Raw genomic sequence first — 16,913 nt, 5'->3', positions numbered from 1 at the left:
GGTCCTGTGGGTCCGCGTGTGGGTCAGTCTGAGGTCCCGGGCGTCTTTCCGTGACTGTCCGTCCGCGTGGGTCTCTGGGTGACACCCCGCAGACTGCGAGTGCGCGTCTGGGTTGGCATCCCGCAGGAGGTGCGTGGCCGCGGCACCCCGCCGGCCGTGGGTCCCCGCGTGTCCGGGTGGCACCGCAGGCCGTGTGTCCTCGTCGGCGTGGAGGAGGCCCGGCCCGCCCGTGTCCCCGAGTCGCCTGCGCGCGTGTGTGCGAGCGAGCGCGCGCGCGCCGCGGCGAAGGAGGATCCGCTGGCTCGGCAGCCAGCCCGGCCGGCGCCCGCGAGCCGCCGAACCGCGGCCGGGCCTCCCTGGCGGCCGCGCCGGGGATGGAGCCGCAGCCGGAGCCGCAGCCGGGCCCGCGGCGCGGAGCAGCCTGAGGCGCGGGCGGCGCGCGGGACCGGGGGGAGGGCGGGCCGAGGGGAGGGTCCTGCGGGCCGGGGGGGCGGGCGCGGCGCGCCCCCTCCCTCGCGCGCTCGCGCCCTCCCCCGCGCGCCCTCCCTCGCCGCCTCCTCCCGCCGCCTCCGGCCCCCCCTCGCCGGGGACCGAGCGCGCTCGCTCCGGCGCCGGCCTCGCCTCCTCGCAGCAGCGCCATGGTACGTCGCCGCCCCCACTTTCGTTTTCGCCCGGGGACTTTTTGGGGTGGTGCGTGGGCTCTGGGCGAAAGTTGCGAGGTCTGGGGGAGCAAGGGGCGGGGGCCGCCCGGAGGAGGGGTTCGTTGCGGGGACCCCCCTCCTCGCCCGTCGCTGCGGGACCCCCACCCGCGATCCCCCCTCCGGCTGGGGGCGGAGCTGGCGCGCGGGGCTCAGCGGAAGACCCCAAGTGGGGGGCCCCTCGCGGGCACCGCGGAGTTGGCAGGGAGGGCGGGGCTGCCGGGAGAAGGCCCCCCCAAGGCCAGCCCCCGCCCCCTCCCCGGGCTGGACTCGAGGTGGGAGGGCGCGGCCCGGGGCGCACGACCCTCAGCGCGCAGCCCGTGGGGGCGCGGGGCGGAGGAGGGGGGCGCGGCGGGGCGGGGGTCGCGGCCGCCCCTGCGGGGTGCCCGGCCGGGCGAGCGCGGCGCGCCAGCTAGCGGAAAATGGCCGCTGCGGAGAGGGGCGGAGAGCGCGCCGCGGCCGCCGGGCGCCTTGAACTTGGAGCCGGGAGGGCGGCCGCGCTCGGCGCCGCGCAGGGGCAGCGGCCCGGCCGTCCTCGCGCCTCCCCGGCCCCGCCCCCGGCCGCCCCCAGCCCCGCCGCGCGCGCTTGGGGTCCCCGCCCGGAGCGGTCGCCGGGTCTCGGCCGGGCGCGCCCCAGGCCCGGCAGCCGCTGCACTTGGGGTTCCGGTGTCCGGTCTGCCGGCCGGGGTTCCGGTGTCGTCCGCACTTCGAGGGGTGCGCTGGGGCCTCCCCTGTGCTCTCCAACCCAGCAGCCCCGGAATCTGCAGGAGCGCCCGCGGTCTGGGCGGCGGGGGTCCGTACCTGCGCGTGGTCCTGTCGCGTTGGGTCCACTCCTTTCCGTGTCCGTGTGTCTGAGCATCCACGTGCTTGTGCGTGTTGTGTTGTGTGTGCTTTAGAGCATTGTGTGGCCGTGCGGCAGTGTTGTGTGTCTCTGGGTGATTGGGCGACTGTGCCGTGCGTCCCTGCGGGGCGGTGTTGTGAAACTGTGTGGCCGTGTTGTGGGTCCCCAGGGCCGTGTGTCCCTGGGTGACCGTGGGACGTCCCCGTGTGAGTGTGTGGCTGTTGGGGGGTTGCCAGCGAGTGGGACACTGTGGCGTGTGGCCGTGTCTCGGGGGACAGTTGGGTGTCACCGTGTGCGTGTGACTCTAGGGTTGTGTCCCTGGGGATGGGTCTACATCCCTCCTCCCTCCCCCGCCTCCTCCCCCAGTTCCTTCTTTTCCTGTAACCCCGGCTGCTGGCTGGAGCTGGGGGGCGCTTCCTCTGCCTTCGCAAAGCGCTGTCCCTTGGTCTCATCCCCCGACCCCTCCATTTCCCCTATCTTTGGGGTCCCCCATCCGCACAGCTGGAGGTGGTCCAGGCTTGAGATTCGGGCACGAGGTGGCGCCGGGACGCGATCACTTGGCGCGCCGACGTCCTCGCCAGGGGCTGCGCTTGCGCGGGGCCTGCCCCAGGGGGGCGGGGCGGCGAGGGTGTCTCCCCTCCATCCGCACAGTGGAAGTCCCGAGGGGGCGGATGGTTGCAGGAGCGTGCGTCGGGCCTGGGGGGTGGCCAAGGAGATCCCTCTATGCTGGGGAGACCCACGGGCACCCGGGCCCGCCCCCAGCCCTGCCCCCTGCTCTTGCCAGGGCGAGCACGGGGACTTGTTTTCTCGCCTCCAGGGGAATCCCCGCCAGACGCCACCCCCACCACCCCAGGGGCATTTGAGACAATTTTCTAAATATAAAAACCCCGAGGCCAAGCTGCTCTCTCTGCTTTTTTCTTGAAACCCCCATCCCATGGCGTGGGGCTGTTTGGGAAGGGGTGAAGGACCAGTCCCACGACACACAGACCCACACACAACACCCAGGGTCACACTGGGGTTATGGCCACCCCCTGCACCCGCTCGCAGCCTCAGACACACAACACTCCTGCGCAGTTGGACACCCTGGCCTGTAGGACACATCATTCCCCTCTGTCCTGGTCCCTGCCTTGTGCACAGCAGGACACATGCATGTGGCCTGCTCAAAGCACACACTCGGAGACACCCTCGTGGTGCATGTGTCTGCACAGCTCTGCACACACGGGCCACACAGGGACACACGGACCCGCACAGAGACAGACACATGCACCTGCCCTTCTGGGGGAAAAGACAACCACATCCCACCCTCGCCCTTCCATGTCCCCACTGTGTCCCTTGCAGAGCCTCTGGGGGCAGTTGGTAGGGCAGCCGCGGGAGGAGCAGGGAGTGGTGTGCTGCGCAGGCTCCGCGAGGCTCTGCTGGTGGGCGTGCGCGTGCGATGGTGGGCACGTGTGCGTGCTGGTGGTTGTGTGTGCACCTGTGTGAGGGCAGTTGTGTCCATGTGTGGGCGTGAAGAGGTGTCTTTCGGGGAGTGGTGAGGGTGTTGCGTTTGTGGCTGTGTGTGAGTCTGCCCACTCCCCTCTGAGGGGAGCCCGGGCGTTGGAGGCCAGGTGTGGGGACGTCTGTGTGTGTGTGGTGTGTGTGTGTGAGTCTCTGTGTGTGTCTGTGTCTCCAAATGTGTGTGTCTGAATCTCTCTAGTCTGTGTGTTGCGTGTCTGTGACGTGTGTGATGTGTGTGTTTGTGTGTCCCAGCCTTCTGTTACCTCTCTTGCCCCTAACATCCCCTTCTCAAAACCCACTTTCTCATCTGTAAACTGGGAACCACGCAGGACGCCTAGCAAGGGCTGCAGGGAGGTGGCATTGTCGCGGTGGTGCACGCAGTAGGACTTTAGCACACAGGCTGGCCCTGTGCACCCTGCACGTGGCTGTGCCACTTTTCTCTGGGTGTAGTAGCTGTGGTGTCGCCCTGGGGAGGGCGCCTCTCCTCCCCGCCTGAGCGGCTGTGCCAATGACACTCACTTTTTGTAAGTTTCCTTTCAATTACAGAAGCCTGTGCTAAACAGATGAAGAGGGCGGGAAAGTATCTCAGATACAAATGGAAGCACACCCCAAGGTCATTACCATCCAGAGTTGTCTCAGAGCATTGGCACAACTGACAGATGCCCATCCTTGCAGAGGGCAGATGTACGTACCATGTAGGGTGCAGTACCTGTTTCCATAAAGGACACATGCACATTTTCATCAATGCATGGGTATTCTTTTAAAAATCCTAAATGCGATCTTGAGTTTCCTTGCTGAGTGGGCAGCAGTGGGTCTCAACCGGGAGTGATTTCTGTCCCCAGGGGACACTTGGCAATATCTAAAGACATTTGCAGTTGTCACGACTGGGGTTGTGTGTGCTCCCAGCATGGGGTGGGTGGGGCCAGGGGCGCTGCTCAGCACCCTGCAGTGCCCAGGTGCCCACGCCGGGGATTACTGAACGGGCCTGTCCCAGATGGGCAGAGTGGCTGCTTCCAAATTGTTGGCGATCAGTGTCATCCGGTGGGAGTCAGCCCCTTTGGGCACCTGTACCTGGACAGTTACAGAGAAGCCTCCGAGTGAATTCATTGTAGGGGGAGGACATTTTTTTTATTTTTCAACAAATGAGCCAGATTGTACTCCAGAGTGCCAGGAGATGAATCATGCACCCTGGGCCCTACACACACACACACACACACACACACACAGGTCCAAATCCACCAATTGCTTCCTAAAGAAACTGCTATGCATGGGGCACTGCTGTGACCGTCACTCAGGTAATCTGCTGGTTCACCCACAGCCCAGAGGGGTCCCAGCTGTCATCATCCCATTTCACGGAGGGGCAGAACTTCTGGCACAGAGAGGTTCAGCTGCTGGCCGGAGGACACATAGACCAAGCAGCAACCCTGCGTCCCAGCTGGCCTGCCCTGCATTTAATGCACCTACCCTGCGCGCTGCAGGGTCTCTCCTGGCCAGCCTGGGGTATTTGCTGCTGTTCACGCACTCGTAGAAGCGTCCGCCAGCTGCCGCCAGTGGCATTAACACACCCTGCACACATGCACACGCTGTCTAAACCACTCCAACCTCCCCAGCCTGCCCAGGTGCGTCCTGGAGTCATTGTGGTGCTACAGATGAGGACGAGGACATCGAGGTTCCTAGAGGGGCAAGCTGTGCTCTGTAAATTTCACCTTCAAAAGGGCCCCTGGTGTGAAAGGCGCCTAAGCTAAGCGGCCCCTTGAAGGTTGCAGGCAGTGGGGGCGGGGCATGGAACCCGCAGGGTCTCTGCAGGCTGGGAGAAGGGTCTGCAGTCAAGTTCAACTTTTAAATGTCTTCAATGTCTGTGAATTTCAGATTCTGCCCTAGACGTGTTTGTAGCATGTTTTAATAAAATACTGCTTTATGTTATGTCGGCATTCAGATACCCAGACACCCTCCTCCCCATCCCTCCTGGGAGTTTAAATGGCCTCCACAGCTACTACGTGGTGGGTTTTAAAAAAATATTTATGGCGTGCTCACGATGTGCTAAGCACCCTTTGAATAACGTCACCCCATGTCGCAGGGAGCTTCGGGCCCAGGGAACATGCGCTCCGGGAATCCTGTTGCTTCTAGCTCAGCTGTCCCGCCCTGGGCAATGGTTTCTGTTCTCTGGGCCTTCGTTTCCTCTGCCATCACACGGGACAACGGGGCTGCAGGCATCCTGCATGTCCCCTGGGCATGGGGCAGCTGCCTGGGTTGGTTGAGAGGGTATCGCTTAGCCTCAGGACACTCTTGGAGATGACTGAAAATGACCAAGCTTTCTAAGAATGTCTTAGTGGACATTCACTCTGCTAAGGGTCATTTTCCTTATGCCAACCGACCCCATGGGGTGGGGACCCTTTGGGCCACTTTATAGGGGAGGACTCCTGAGATGGGAACAGGAGATGCGGCAGCCTCTGTCTGGGCGAGGCTGGGAGCATTCAGGGAGTGAACCACCTGGGAGGGCAGGGGCCCCATCATCCGATGTCCCCCAGTGGGGGCGGGGGACAGACTTAGGGGAGGCCAGACCTGCACTCTGATATTCTAGAGGGAGAACAACAGAGCTTTGAGAATTTAGGCTCCACGGCCAGAGAGGCTGGCTCCAAGCCACACTCACCCTACCTCCCTTTCTGCATCTGTAAAATGGGTACATGGCGGGGCCAGGTAGGAATGACTGACACCTGGGAAGAGGTTGCAAGCGTTTATCCGGCCAGCTGACAGTTCTGCCTGACGCCATCCTCCGGGGGTGCTGGGGAGACTGAGGGTGCAAGGGTGCCAGGCCAACCCGCCCCTGCCCCTTTGGCAGCAAGCGCAGAGAGTGAAGATTCTTGGAGGGTCCCGCGTTAGCCCGGGCCCTTCTGGCCAGGGGAGGGGCCGTCGGACCCAAGCCCCTCTCACGGGGGGACGGCAGCCCCTGTCTGGCTCTGTGGGGAGAGGGGAGAGAGAGTGTCGTGGGACACCCCCAAGGCACCCGGGGTGTACATCTTTAAGGGGAAAGTCGCGCGCCCGCGCCGGCCTCTGCGCACGTCACTTCTTCATTCTTTCCCTCCCCCCCTTGGCTCGTTTCTCCAACTTCCCGGCCAGCTCCGAGGGGGGGAAGGGGTGCGCTCAAAAATCCACCTCTGGCCCCTAAACGTCCAGCGACCGTCCGGTGCCCCCTCCCCGCGGGGCACCCGCAGCGGCCGGGCGCGCGTCGGTGCGGCTGGTGCCCGGCCGGCAGCTGGCGGCTGGGAATCCTGGCGGTCGCGGGGTGGGGGCCGGGAGACCTGGGGGGGGAGGCTCTCCTTCCTCGCTCGCGCCCTTTTTTCCCTCGTTTCTTTGAAAGTTGGATGCGGAGAAGTGGGAGGTTCAGGGTGGGAGGGGAGAGCAGCTGGGGGAGGGAGGGTGTCGGGGAGGGGAGAGACAGAGACGCAGAGACAGAGACGGAGCGGGGAGAGGGAGAGGCGGGCGCAGGAGAGGGCGAGGAGGGAGGGGCGGGAGGCCGGGGGAGGAGGCGGCGGGAGAGCGCGCCGGCCGTGGCCGCGGGGTGGGGGGGTTGGAAAAATGACTCAGTAAGTTCGGTGCGCCCGCTCCGGCCGGCCCGCGCCTCCGCCGCGCCCGGGATGTATTCGTCCCCGCTCTGCCTGACCCAGGTACGCCCCCGCCCGCGCCCGCCGGCCCGCGCCCCCCGCATCCCCGGCCCGGAGTTTTGAAGCCGGAGGAGGCGGGACGAAAAAGGCGCGCGTCCCTCCCGCCACCTGGGCCGGGGTGCCCCCGCCAAGGGCTGGGGTCCGGTGGGGGATGGGCCGGGCCGGGGACCCCTACCCCGCACGCCCCCCATACACACCCCACTCGGGACCCCCTCCCCGTGCTCCCCACCCTCGCCGCTCCCGCCCCTCGACTGCGGGACCTCCACCCCTCCCGGACGTGGGGACTCGGTCTGCAGACCTGCCCTCCCCCACTCGGACGCGCTCCCCACCCCCTCGCTCGGGAAGGTCGGGGAGGGGGCGCCCCCGGCGAGCCGGAGGAAGGGCTGTGCGGGAGGCGGCCAGCCGGCCTGGGGTTGGAATCCAGGCGTCGTGGCTGGACCCTGGGTCCCCCCAGCTCTCCTGAGAAGAGGACGCGTCTGCTGTGTCCCTGGGTCCCCCCTCAGCCAAGGCCGTGCCGGGCCTCGGCCGCCGCCGGTGGTCCCCGTTATTGGCCCACGTGTGCGTGGAGGGGGAGGGGGCGCGCGAAGTTGGACGCGCCGGGAGCGGGGGAAGGGTGCTCGTGTCCGGCTCGGTCTCCCCTGTCGCCCCCACCCCGCCACCTCCCCAGCACGGTCCGGTGTTTTCGCCGCGTGGATCCTGGATTCTTGAGCCGCAGCCGGGAGGAGCTGGAGGCCGGGGTTCGGGGTCTGGCCCGGCACTGCGGCGCTGCGACGCCCTCGCCGCCCGCACCTGCCCCTGCCCCTGCCCCTCCCGCAGCCTCTCGCCCCTGGCCGCGCTCCCAGCCTGCCCGGCGGAGCCTTGTGCAACCACCGCAGGGCTGTGAGGGGAAGGGGCGGCTGTCCCTGCCCCAGGCCGCCCCCGGGCATGACTTCGTGCCCCCAACTCCCTCCCCAGCCCACAACACTGCAGGTTCTCCTATCCAGATCTGGGGCCCCCCACCCCCATTTTGCTGTGTGTCTTAAGGCTAGTGAGATTCTGGCCTCAGTTTCCCCAGAGGTGACATGGAGCTAATGCTGGTTCTGGAGAGAGGAGCAGTGTGGCGTCCAAACTGTAGAGTGCTGCACATAGGGGTAGGATTCCAGCGAGAGTGGGGCTCCTAAGGAGCACTGTGTGGGGAGTGTGTGGATGCCTGGCTTTTGCCCCAGGGAATGCGGAGGCCTGGGGACACCCGGGCGGGATCCTGGGGTCCCCATTCACAGCGGCCCCCTCTGGCTGCCACCGGGAGACTTGGCTTCCCACAGGGACCGTGGGGGCTGGTGCTGAGGGGGTCTCAAGCCCATTGTGCTATGATCCCCCTGGGTCACCCTGGGCAAGTCCCTGCCATTCTCCAGGCCTCAGTTTCCCTTTCTGAGCAGCTTTTGGAGGGGGGAATTCCCCAAAGCAGATATCTTGAAGCTTCTCAAGAACAACTTGGGAAGGGTTCAACTTGGGCTTGCTGTGTGACCTTGAGAAGACTTCGCAGTCTCTGGGCTTACAGGGTGGCCTGCGTGGCTCCAAGGTGCCCCCCACCCTGCCCACGCTGGCCAGCTCAAGAGAGCCACGCAGGAGGGGCGGCTACGCCAGGGTGCCTGGACTCGGCCCCTCAGAGGTGTTCGGGCGACACCTCCATTCAGTTGCCTGGGGCTGGGGTGGCAAGAGCCGAGAGCCCTGCCTTTGCCCTGGAGAACTTGCTGTCTCTGCCTCAGTTTCCCCAGGAGGAGGGCTCAAAACCTCCCAGGGCTGCTGTGTGCAAGAGACAGGGAGAGGAGGAGGCAGAGACAGGCTGAGAGACAGCAGAGATGGGAGGCCAGGCTGGGAGTGGCGCGTCCCAAAGGCAGGGGCTAGTGCTCCCACTGCACCCCTGCCCTGGGGGGGAGCCGAGACCCTCCTCTGAGCCTCCCCTGCAGCCCGCTGCTCCTCCCAGGCCGGGCCTCTCTGGGGTCCCCAGTGGGGGGCTTAGAAGGCCCCTGACTGCCACATGCCAGGCCCCCCACTCCTGGCTGCCTGCCTCAGTGTCCCGAACCACATGCCTGATGTCTCTCATCTCGGTCTCTCTCAGTCTCTCCCTGTCTCTGTCTCTCTCCAAGTTCCCATCTGTCCCTTTCTGTCTCGTCCTCTGTCTTTCCGACGCGTGTCTGTCTCTTCCCCTCTCTTTGTCTCTGTGTGTCTCTCCCGTCTCTGTCTGTCTCTGGGCCTCCCTCTCCCCCCATCCCCGGCTAATTTTACAACCTGAGCCCGACCTAAAATAGCTGCTGCCTTTTAGCTGATCCGACCCGGATCCTCCTCCCGGGAGCCGAGGCCGGCGGGGGGTGGGGGACCTCCGGTGCCAGCCCGCCCTGTGCCACCTGGGCCCTGCCCGCGCCGCCCTGGAGCATTCTGGGAGCCCGTCCCGGTCTCGGCGGTGACTCAAACGCTTTTTCACTTTTACTCTTAAGAGGAACTGCGCTGGGCCACCGTTACTTCCATAAATCCTGGCGGCGGGAAAGGCCACCTCCCCACCCGCCCCGCCCGGGCCTCCCTCCCCGCCGCCCTCCCGCCCGCCACCGCCACGTTAGTTAGTTATTCCGGGTTTGGGGCCAAATCCCTCTTGGCTGCGGGCGCGGAGGATGCCCAGGCCGGGCCGCAGGCTGGGCCTGGCAGAGGCCACCTCCTCCCCGCGGCTGCCCGCCCCTCCCGCGTTCATTCATTCTTTCCGTCGCTCCTTTGCCTCTTTCTGCGCGACAGCGGCACTCTGTGTGCTGCCGGTTCTCCAGCCGGGAAACTGAGGCAGGGAGGGCCCCTCCCCACACACTTTGGTTTGCTTTAATAGATTGTCATGTGGCCCGGGTGGGGGTTGGGTGGGGAAGCAGCAGGGTGGGGTGCAGGCGGGGTGAAGGGGGTCCTGCCAGGGCCGGGGTCCCAGCCTCCCAGGGCCGGGACGGGGCTGAGACCCAGAGAGGGCCGGGGCCGCCCTGGCGGCACAGCGGGGCTGGGATTTGGGGCTACTTCTCATCTGGGGGGTTGGCCAGGCCGGGGCAGGTGGGCCGGCGGGCCGTGGTTTGTTCCCCTAGACGGCGGATCTCTGTCCCGGTGCGTGTGGCGCGCTGCCTCCTGTGCCCGCGTCCCCCCCTCGCTGCCGCAGGAGCCTCAGCGCAGGCCGGCCTGTAAATCAGCACGCGGGATTCTGGCCGAGTCAGCGTTCCGCTCCCTCTCCGCCCGCGCCCGTGCGCGGCCTCCCTCCCGCCGCTGCGGCGCACGCCGCGCTGTCCTGCCCAGGCCTCCTGCCCCTGCGGCCCCCACCGCTGTGCCCCCTCGCCCGGGTGCACGTCCGTGACACACGCGTGCACACTCCCTGCCACCCGTGCTGATGGGGACACGGCCCTGCCCTCTCTCAGATGCCCCTGAATACGGGCTGGGGGGCCACCGAGACACAGACCCGGAGCCTTTGTCCCATCTGCCCGCTGAGGATTCGGGGAGGCGGGACACTTTTGAGGTGCTCGGTGCGGAGCCTGGCACACACTCGGTGCTCAATGAACGCCCGCTGCATCGTGGATGAAGGAGCCATTCTGCTGGTTGAGAGAAGGGACTTTGGTCTTCTGAGCCTCCATTTCTCCACCCCCATAAAAACGGGGGGACACGATCGCACTGTCCTCAGATACTCCACTCTGGTATACAGTAGGCGCCAAATAAGTGCTACGACGATCCTGGTTGCTGCTAAACTAATAATTGCATTTAACATCCTGTAGGCATTTTCTAATCCACTCTCCCTTTGTTCTGCCACTTAGTTCTGCATAACCCAGGCTCTGGGCTAGGGGACAAGGGACAGTTGGTGACTGACCTCAGCTCAGAACACCCCCCACCCCAGGGAGGGGGCTCTTCTGTTGGTCTTTTCTCTCCTGCCGGGCTCTGTGCAGGGTGTCCCTGGCCTGAGCAGACCTGGGGGGCGGGGTTGTTTCTTTGGTGACGGGGTAGGCAGCAATGGAGACAGGTAGAGTCCACGCCCGGTCAGGGTGGCGGGCAGGAAAGGAGGTGACAGAGCAGGACCTGGCTTCGGGGGAGCTGGCCTCCCTGAGGATGTGGCCAGCGTGTGGCCAAGCCCAGACCCCGGCTCAAGGGCGCAGGAGTGGGGCTGGGGGTGCGGGGGCTCCTTCCTGACCGCGAGACTTCAGCGCTTGGCTTTGGTCTCTTCCTCCGGACGGCAGGCGCGGTGACAGCTCCCATTTCTTAGAGCTGACGACTCAGCCCTCTCCCTCTGAAAGGCTCCGTGTCTCTGTCCCTGCACCCCAAGCCCTCTGGCTCAGCCCTCCTCGTCCTCCAGGGCGAGGGCACAAACAGGGAAGTCAGGGGACCCAGGGCTCACTGGTCGCTTAGGCAGGGAGAATCCACTCTCTGGACTCAGTTTACCCAATTCCTCCCTGCACAACCTACCCTGTCCCCTTCCTGCCCTCCTCACTCTGTGCCAGCCGCACGGGCCTCCTCTCTGTGCCTCCAACATGCCAGGCGCGGTCCTGCCCCAGGGCCTTTGCACGGGCCGCTTTCTGCACTTGGAAAGCTCCTACCCGGAATTGTCATCTTTCAGGTCTTCCTTCAAGTGTCCCCTCCTGCAAGAGGCCTTGCTGGGCCACCTCCAGCTAAAGAACACCCCTCCCTCGGGGATTCGCTGGCCCCTCAAACACCTTTACATTTCTTCAGAGTGCTTTACTCAACCTGACATTTTGGTACATATTTGTTGACTTGTTGACATGTCTCCCAGGTGAGGATCCGGTGGGGGCAGGGCTTGAGCCCACGCTGCTGCCAAATCCCCAGCACCATGCGTGGGGCTGGCACACAGTAGGCGCTCAGTAGGTATTTGTTGAACAACAGAAGGAATCCCTCCCTCACAGGGTTAGATGAGAGTCGTTGACAAGCTCTGATTTTCTGAGCTGGGGGAAAGGAGTACCCAGGTTAGAAGCCCTGACACTGGTGCCCGATGGTATTGATTGTCACCTAACCTGTAGAAGAGGGCATTGGAAGCAGGGCTTTGAAGGATGCATAGGAGTTTGATGAGATCCATTCTCATTAAGGACTGTTGAATCACTTTCATCTGGAAAACTTGTAATTGGGGTTTCATGTCCTAGCTTGCTGGCCTGGACTTCCAGGGTGGGGGGACCACAGGGAGGCCGAGAGAAGGACACAGCCCAGGGCACAGTTGTCCCAGCTTCTGCTGCCCTCTTTGGCCAGGAAGCCCCAGTGGGCCACCCTGGGGTTTCTGGAAAAGGTCTGGCCTTGTTCCGCTGTGGCTTTGCATCTCTGGTCACCAGGGCAAGGAACAAGCCCCACCCATCTCCAGCAGGCTGCAATATCCGTTTCTGTCCATTGTACAGAATGAGAAACTGAGGCTGGATCATACCAACAGTGAAAATGGAGACTAATAACCCCCCATCTCCTTCCCTGGCAGTGGGTGCCTCAATCCTGGGCCTTAGAGTCAGAGAGGGGGGTGACACAGCTGGATTCAGAGACCCCCCCCAGTCTGTACGGTACAGGCTAGGTGTGGGGGAACCCTGGGGAGAGGCTGTTTGGAGGAAGGGACACTGGAGACAGGGCATTGAGGGATGTGTAGGAGTTTGGGAGGATTCTCAGCACCTAGCCTGCCTTGGCTGCCTCCTTTGCCCGTTCAGCCTTTGAGGGCATTGGGAGGTGCCTGGGGAAGAGGGCCTGGTTGTCACAAGTCTTGTGGGACAAAGAGAATGATGGGCCCGGCCTCTCACCTGCTCTGACCTCCCAGGATGCCGGAGGGAGGAGGGGACACCGGGTCCATGACCCAGTCACAGGCTGTTTTGCTTCCTGCCTCCACGACCTGCCCGGGTCACCAGTGATGTGGGCTCCCACCCCTGCCCGCCTCCCTGGCACCTGTCCCCAGGAGGGGCCCAGGCTGACAGAAGGAATTCGGGGGACAGGGGGTCAAAGAGAGAAGGGGCTTCAGGGGGAGGAGACCTGGACGCCGCCGTCCTGGCCTCCTGCCCGCCTGGCGCCCCTCCACAGGCAGTGACCTGTGTCTCTATTGATCCCCCGAACCACCGCCCGCCCCCGCGTCTCTGGCCAGGCGGCCTGTGCTCTGCTGGCCAGCTGTGTGCCGCTGGACAGATTGCTCTGGCTCTCGGGTGTCGAGTGGCCTCCAGGGACGGGAGGGGACGAGGGTGGCCCGGCACTGGGTGGCCCCCCACCCTCAGTCTGCCTCAGCAGGTCCGCTCGGGGGTGGGGCGGGCATAAAAGGGCCCCGAGGTCCAGTCCCAGCCGCAGCTGTCACGATGACTCACGCTTTGGGGGACACTGGGGTGGGGGAGCCGGGCTGGCGCGAGCAGAGCCCCGTCCGCCTCACCCTGGCCTCGCCAGGTGGGAGGCTATTTTCAGACCCTCAGTAATAGGTGACATCTGAGGTCCCCGCCCACGCCCTGCAGCTCCCTGTGGCCCGAGGTGGCCCAAGGGGCACGGGGCACGCAGCAGGGGGTGCCAGAACCCGGACTGGGGTCCAAGTGGCTGTTTCCGCTTGTTCCCAGGACCCCAGCCTCGCGGGGGACAGGCTGTCCCGGGAAGAGGGTCGATGGCCTTCAGGGCGGTCAGGGTCCTGGGTCTTATCCTCACACAGCCCCTTAGACCCCCGAGGGACCTTGGCCGGGTCTCCACCCCTCCGCGAGCCTCAGTTTCCCTACCACGCAGCAGCTAGCAGCAGGGTCTCCGGCCTTTCCCTGCCCCCTGGGAGACTGTGGGCAGATGAGCCGATCCGCCAGCTTCCTCATCGCAAAGCGGGTTTTGTGGCCGCCCTTAGACAGCCCGGGTGAGTCACGATGGGACGTGTGCGAAAGTCACAGCCCCGGCCGCGTCTCGGCGCCTCCCTGGGCCTCCACGTTTCTATCTCTGGCTCCTCCTGCATTCATTGAGCACCACTGTGTGCGCGGCCCTACTCTAGGCATTGGAGGAGGTGGCTGCTCGCCCTCCCCGGTGAGGGGTCTGCAAACCACAGCCCGGAGCCGGGTGCCCGGCACCCACTTTTGTAAATAAAGTTTTATTGGTCCACTCTGCTGGCTCACGCCTCACGCGGGGCTGATTCCGCACGAACGTGGATTTTGTGTGTATCGCACAAAACCTAAAATGTTCCCCGCCTGGCTCTTTGGTGTAAAAGTTTGCTGACCCCGGTTCTAGCAGGCCAAGAATGCGTCCAGGACTTCCCTAGTCTCCAGCCTCAGTTTCCCCATCTGTACAGTGGGTCCTCTGTCAGCCCCCACCTGGGACCCTTGCCTTGCTCCTTCTGCGTACGGGGGCGTTCATGGTGGTCCTCCATGGACTTCTGCCGCGGCCCGCGCCTTCCTCCCAGCCCGAGCCTCACTTTCCTCACCTGGGCAATGGGTTTGTGCAGGCGCCCCGCTGCCGGGCCACCTGTGGCCTTCAGTTTGCCCCCAGTGGGGTGGGCGGGTCTGCGGCGGCCCCCCGGGCCCGCGAGTCCCGGTCCGGCGTGTTTGCCCCGCTCCGGCCTCAGTCTCCCGGGCAGGGCAGTGGGTCCGCAGTGCCCGGCCACCCGCTGACGTGTCGCCCCCTGTCCCCGTAGGATGAGTTCCACCCGTTCATCGAGGCCCTGCTGCCTCACGTGCGCGCCTTCGCCTACACCTGGTTCAACCTGCAGGCGCGGAAGCGCAAGTACTTCAAGAAGCACGAGAAGCGGATGTCGAAGGACGAGGAGCGGGCGGTGAAGGACGAGCTGCTGGGCGAGAAGCCCGAGGTCAAGCAGAAGTGGGCGTCGCGGCTGCTGGCCAAGCTGCGCAAGGACATCCGGCCCGAGTGCCGCGAGGACTTCGTGCTGGCCATCACCGGCAAGAAGGCGCCGGGCTGCGTGCTCTCCAACCCCGACCAGAAGGGCAAGATGCGGCGCATCGACTGCCTGCGCCAGGCCGACAAGGTGTGGCGGCTGGACCTGGTCATGGTCATCCTGTTCAAGGGCATCCCGCTCGAGAGCACCGACGGCGAGCGCCTGGTGAAGGCGGCGCAGTGCGGCCACCCGGTGCTGTGCGTGCAGCCGCACCACATCGGCGTGGCCGTGAAGGAGCTGGACCTCTACCTGGCCTACTTCGTGCGCGAGCGAGGTGAGCCGGCGCGGCGGGCGGGGGGCAGTGCCGGGGGCCGCACCCAGGTTGGGGGACTGGGGCTCCGTGTGGCGCTCCCCGGAGCAGAGATGGGCACGGGAGAGACAGACCACCGGGGTCTTCCGAGGAGAGCTCCCAGAGTCCTGGGGCTGTGGTCTGGGAATGTTTGTTGATCGACTCTCAGACCACGCCAGCAGGCCGAGAGAGTCCGGCCCTTCCAGCTCGGGGGTTGCTGGGGGTCAGATGCCCGATGTCGGGACCAGCAGGGTTTGTGCAGAGTGGGGGCATCCCCGGTGGCTTCCCAGAGGAGGCGGCACAGCTGATTGGGCTCTGCAGGGTGGCTGGGCGGGCGGCAGCGGACGTGGGGCGGGCAGCCAGGTGGCGTGGCAGCCGGGCGGAGCTGGGAGGCTGGCTGTGCCGTGCGGCCTCTCAAGGTGGGCAGGTGCTTGTGCCAAGAGCAGGCCGTGGTCGAGACGGCGGCGGGTCCGTCGTGCTGCCGCCTCCTGGCCGTGTGGCTCGCTCAGGCCTCAGTTTCCCCCGCCGGGCGGTTATCAGAGGGCCTGGCTTGATGGAGCTGCGGGGGCTTGGATGAGGCCATGGCGGGAGGGCCAGCCCGCAGCGAGCCCCGGGACTGTCTCCGCCCGGACGGGCTCAGATGCCCCCGAGGCCTGCTGGGCGCGGGCCACACCCTGCCGTGCCCACCCAGGCCGCCCGGCGGGCGCGTGTGGCCGGGAGGGAGCCGGCACAGGCGGGGCGGGGGCGCGCCGCACACGCAGACCGCAGAGGCTGCGCAGGGGCGTGTGCAGGAGCGGGGAACCCTGGGCCAGACGGTCCAGGTTCCCGAGGCCGCCCTGCTCTTCCCTGGCTGTGCAGACACCTCCCTTTTCTGCGCCTCAGTTTCCCCCTCGGTACAGTGGGGGTGGCAGCCGTGCTGTCGTCTGGAGTTGGTGCAAGGCTTAGACAAGGTCACGGGCTCCCAGTCTGTGTCCAGGGCGGGTGGGAGGGAGGGAGAGCGGGACAGACAGTTGCCCCGTCTTGACCTTGAATTGTTGACCTTGACCTTAGCATCTGCCCCCTCTTCCCCGCCCCCACAGCGAAGCGGCCTTTGGGGCCGGTGGAGGCGGAGAGGGGCGGGAGGTGGCAGCGTGTCTGGGGCAGGGTGGCGCGTGCGGCCGTGGGCTCGCCGCCATGCAGGTCCCAGCCTCCCCCTCCCACCGCCTGGGCCGCGCAGCCCGCCCCCGCCTCCTCCGCGAGCCGACAGCGTTCCGGAGCTGGGGCTGCGTTTCTGCCGCAGTCAGCACAATCCCGCGCCGCCCGCCCCTCCCCCACGCCGCGGCCCGCGCCTCCCAGACACCTTGGTGTCCAGCTGCGGCCGCGCTGCCGGCCAGCCCAGCCCATCCGCCCCGCGGGAGTCCCTGCTCCAGCGGCCGGCGGACCACACGCCCACCAGCCCGCCACCGGCCCATCCTGGGCGTGAGGGGCCCAGTGGGACCTGCCTGCTGGCTGGGTGACCAGGGGCAAGTTGCTGACCCTCTCTGTGCCTCATTTGCTTGTCTATATAATGGGGAGCTCAAAGATGGCCCCCTTATGGGGAAGGTGGGGTGCCCTTGGTAAGTGCTCAGCGCACGGCCCTCGGGGGGTCATCAGCGCCAGGCACCAGCAGGCACCAGGCGAGGGCCCTGTTGTCACTGACACGATCTTCCTCCTCCTGGTTTCCCACTGGCCGGGCCTGTTTGCCTATGCTGCTCCCTCTGCCTGGAATGCCTTTCTCATATGGAAAACTCCTGCTCACACTTCAGAACCCCAGCTCCTAGCTCCATGTGCTCTCTGCCAGCCATTAGCAGTTCTTTTCCTTGTGCTTAGCAGCCCCACGGGGCAGAGTCACTGTTGTGCCCATTTCATAGCTGAGGAAACAGAGGCCCAAGGAAGCGATCTGACCTGCCTGAGGTCAGACAGCCGAGAGAGGGCAGAGGTGGGATTGGGACCCAGGTGGCTTCCGCCGCTGCTGTGTCACTGACAACCCCCACCCCCGGGTCCCCTTGAGTGTCGTGGAAGGGGGTGGGGTGAATCGTGCATCTGTCCG

At 65.5% G+C, this 16,913-nt stretch overlaps 1 protein-coding gene across 4 annotated transcripts in view; it reads left to right on the top strand.

The window, feature by feature from the left end:
• The first annotated feature begins 516 nt into the window (after positions 1-516).
• NFIC (nuclear factor I C) overlaps positions 517-16,913 on the top strand; it is a 58,736-nt gene continuing 42,339 nt past the window's right edge. For 3 of the 4 annotated variants that reach the window (XM_075998231.1, XM_075998230.1, XM_075998228.1), the window contains exons 1-2: positions 6,559-6,701; positions 14,299-14,830. In XM_075998231.1, coding sequence (XP_075854346.1) covers positions 6,672-6,701; positions 14,299-14,830 — 562 coding nt within the window. In that variant the 5' untranslated portion in view covers positions 6,559-6,671. Of the gene's footprint in view, positions 642-6,558; positions 6,702-14,298; positions 14,831-16,913 lie in introns of those variants that run through there. The other variant, XM_075998229.1, reaches the window with a different exon arrangement.

This window comes from Microcebus murinus, chromosome 27 (assembly GCF_040939455.1).
Source record: "Microcebus murinus isolate Inina chromosome 27, M.murinus_Inina_mat1.0, whole genome shotgun sequence".
Taxonomy (NCBI): domain Eukaryota; kingdom Metazoa; phylum Chordata; class Mammalia; order Primates; family Cheirogaleidae; genus Microcebus; species Microcebus murinus.
The sequence above is the reverse complement of the archived record's forward strand: the minus strand, read 5'-3'. Positions and strand labels throughout refer to the sequence as shown.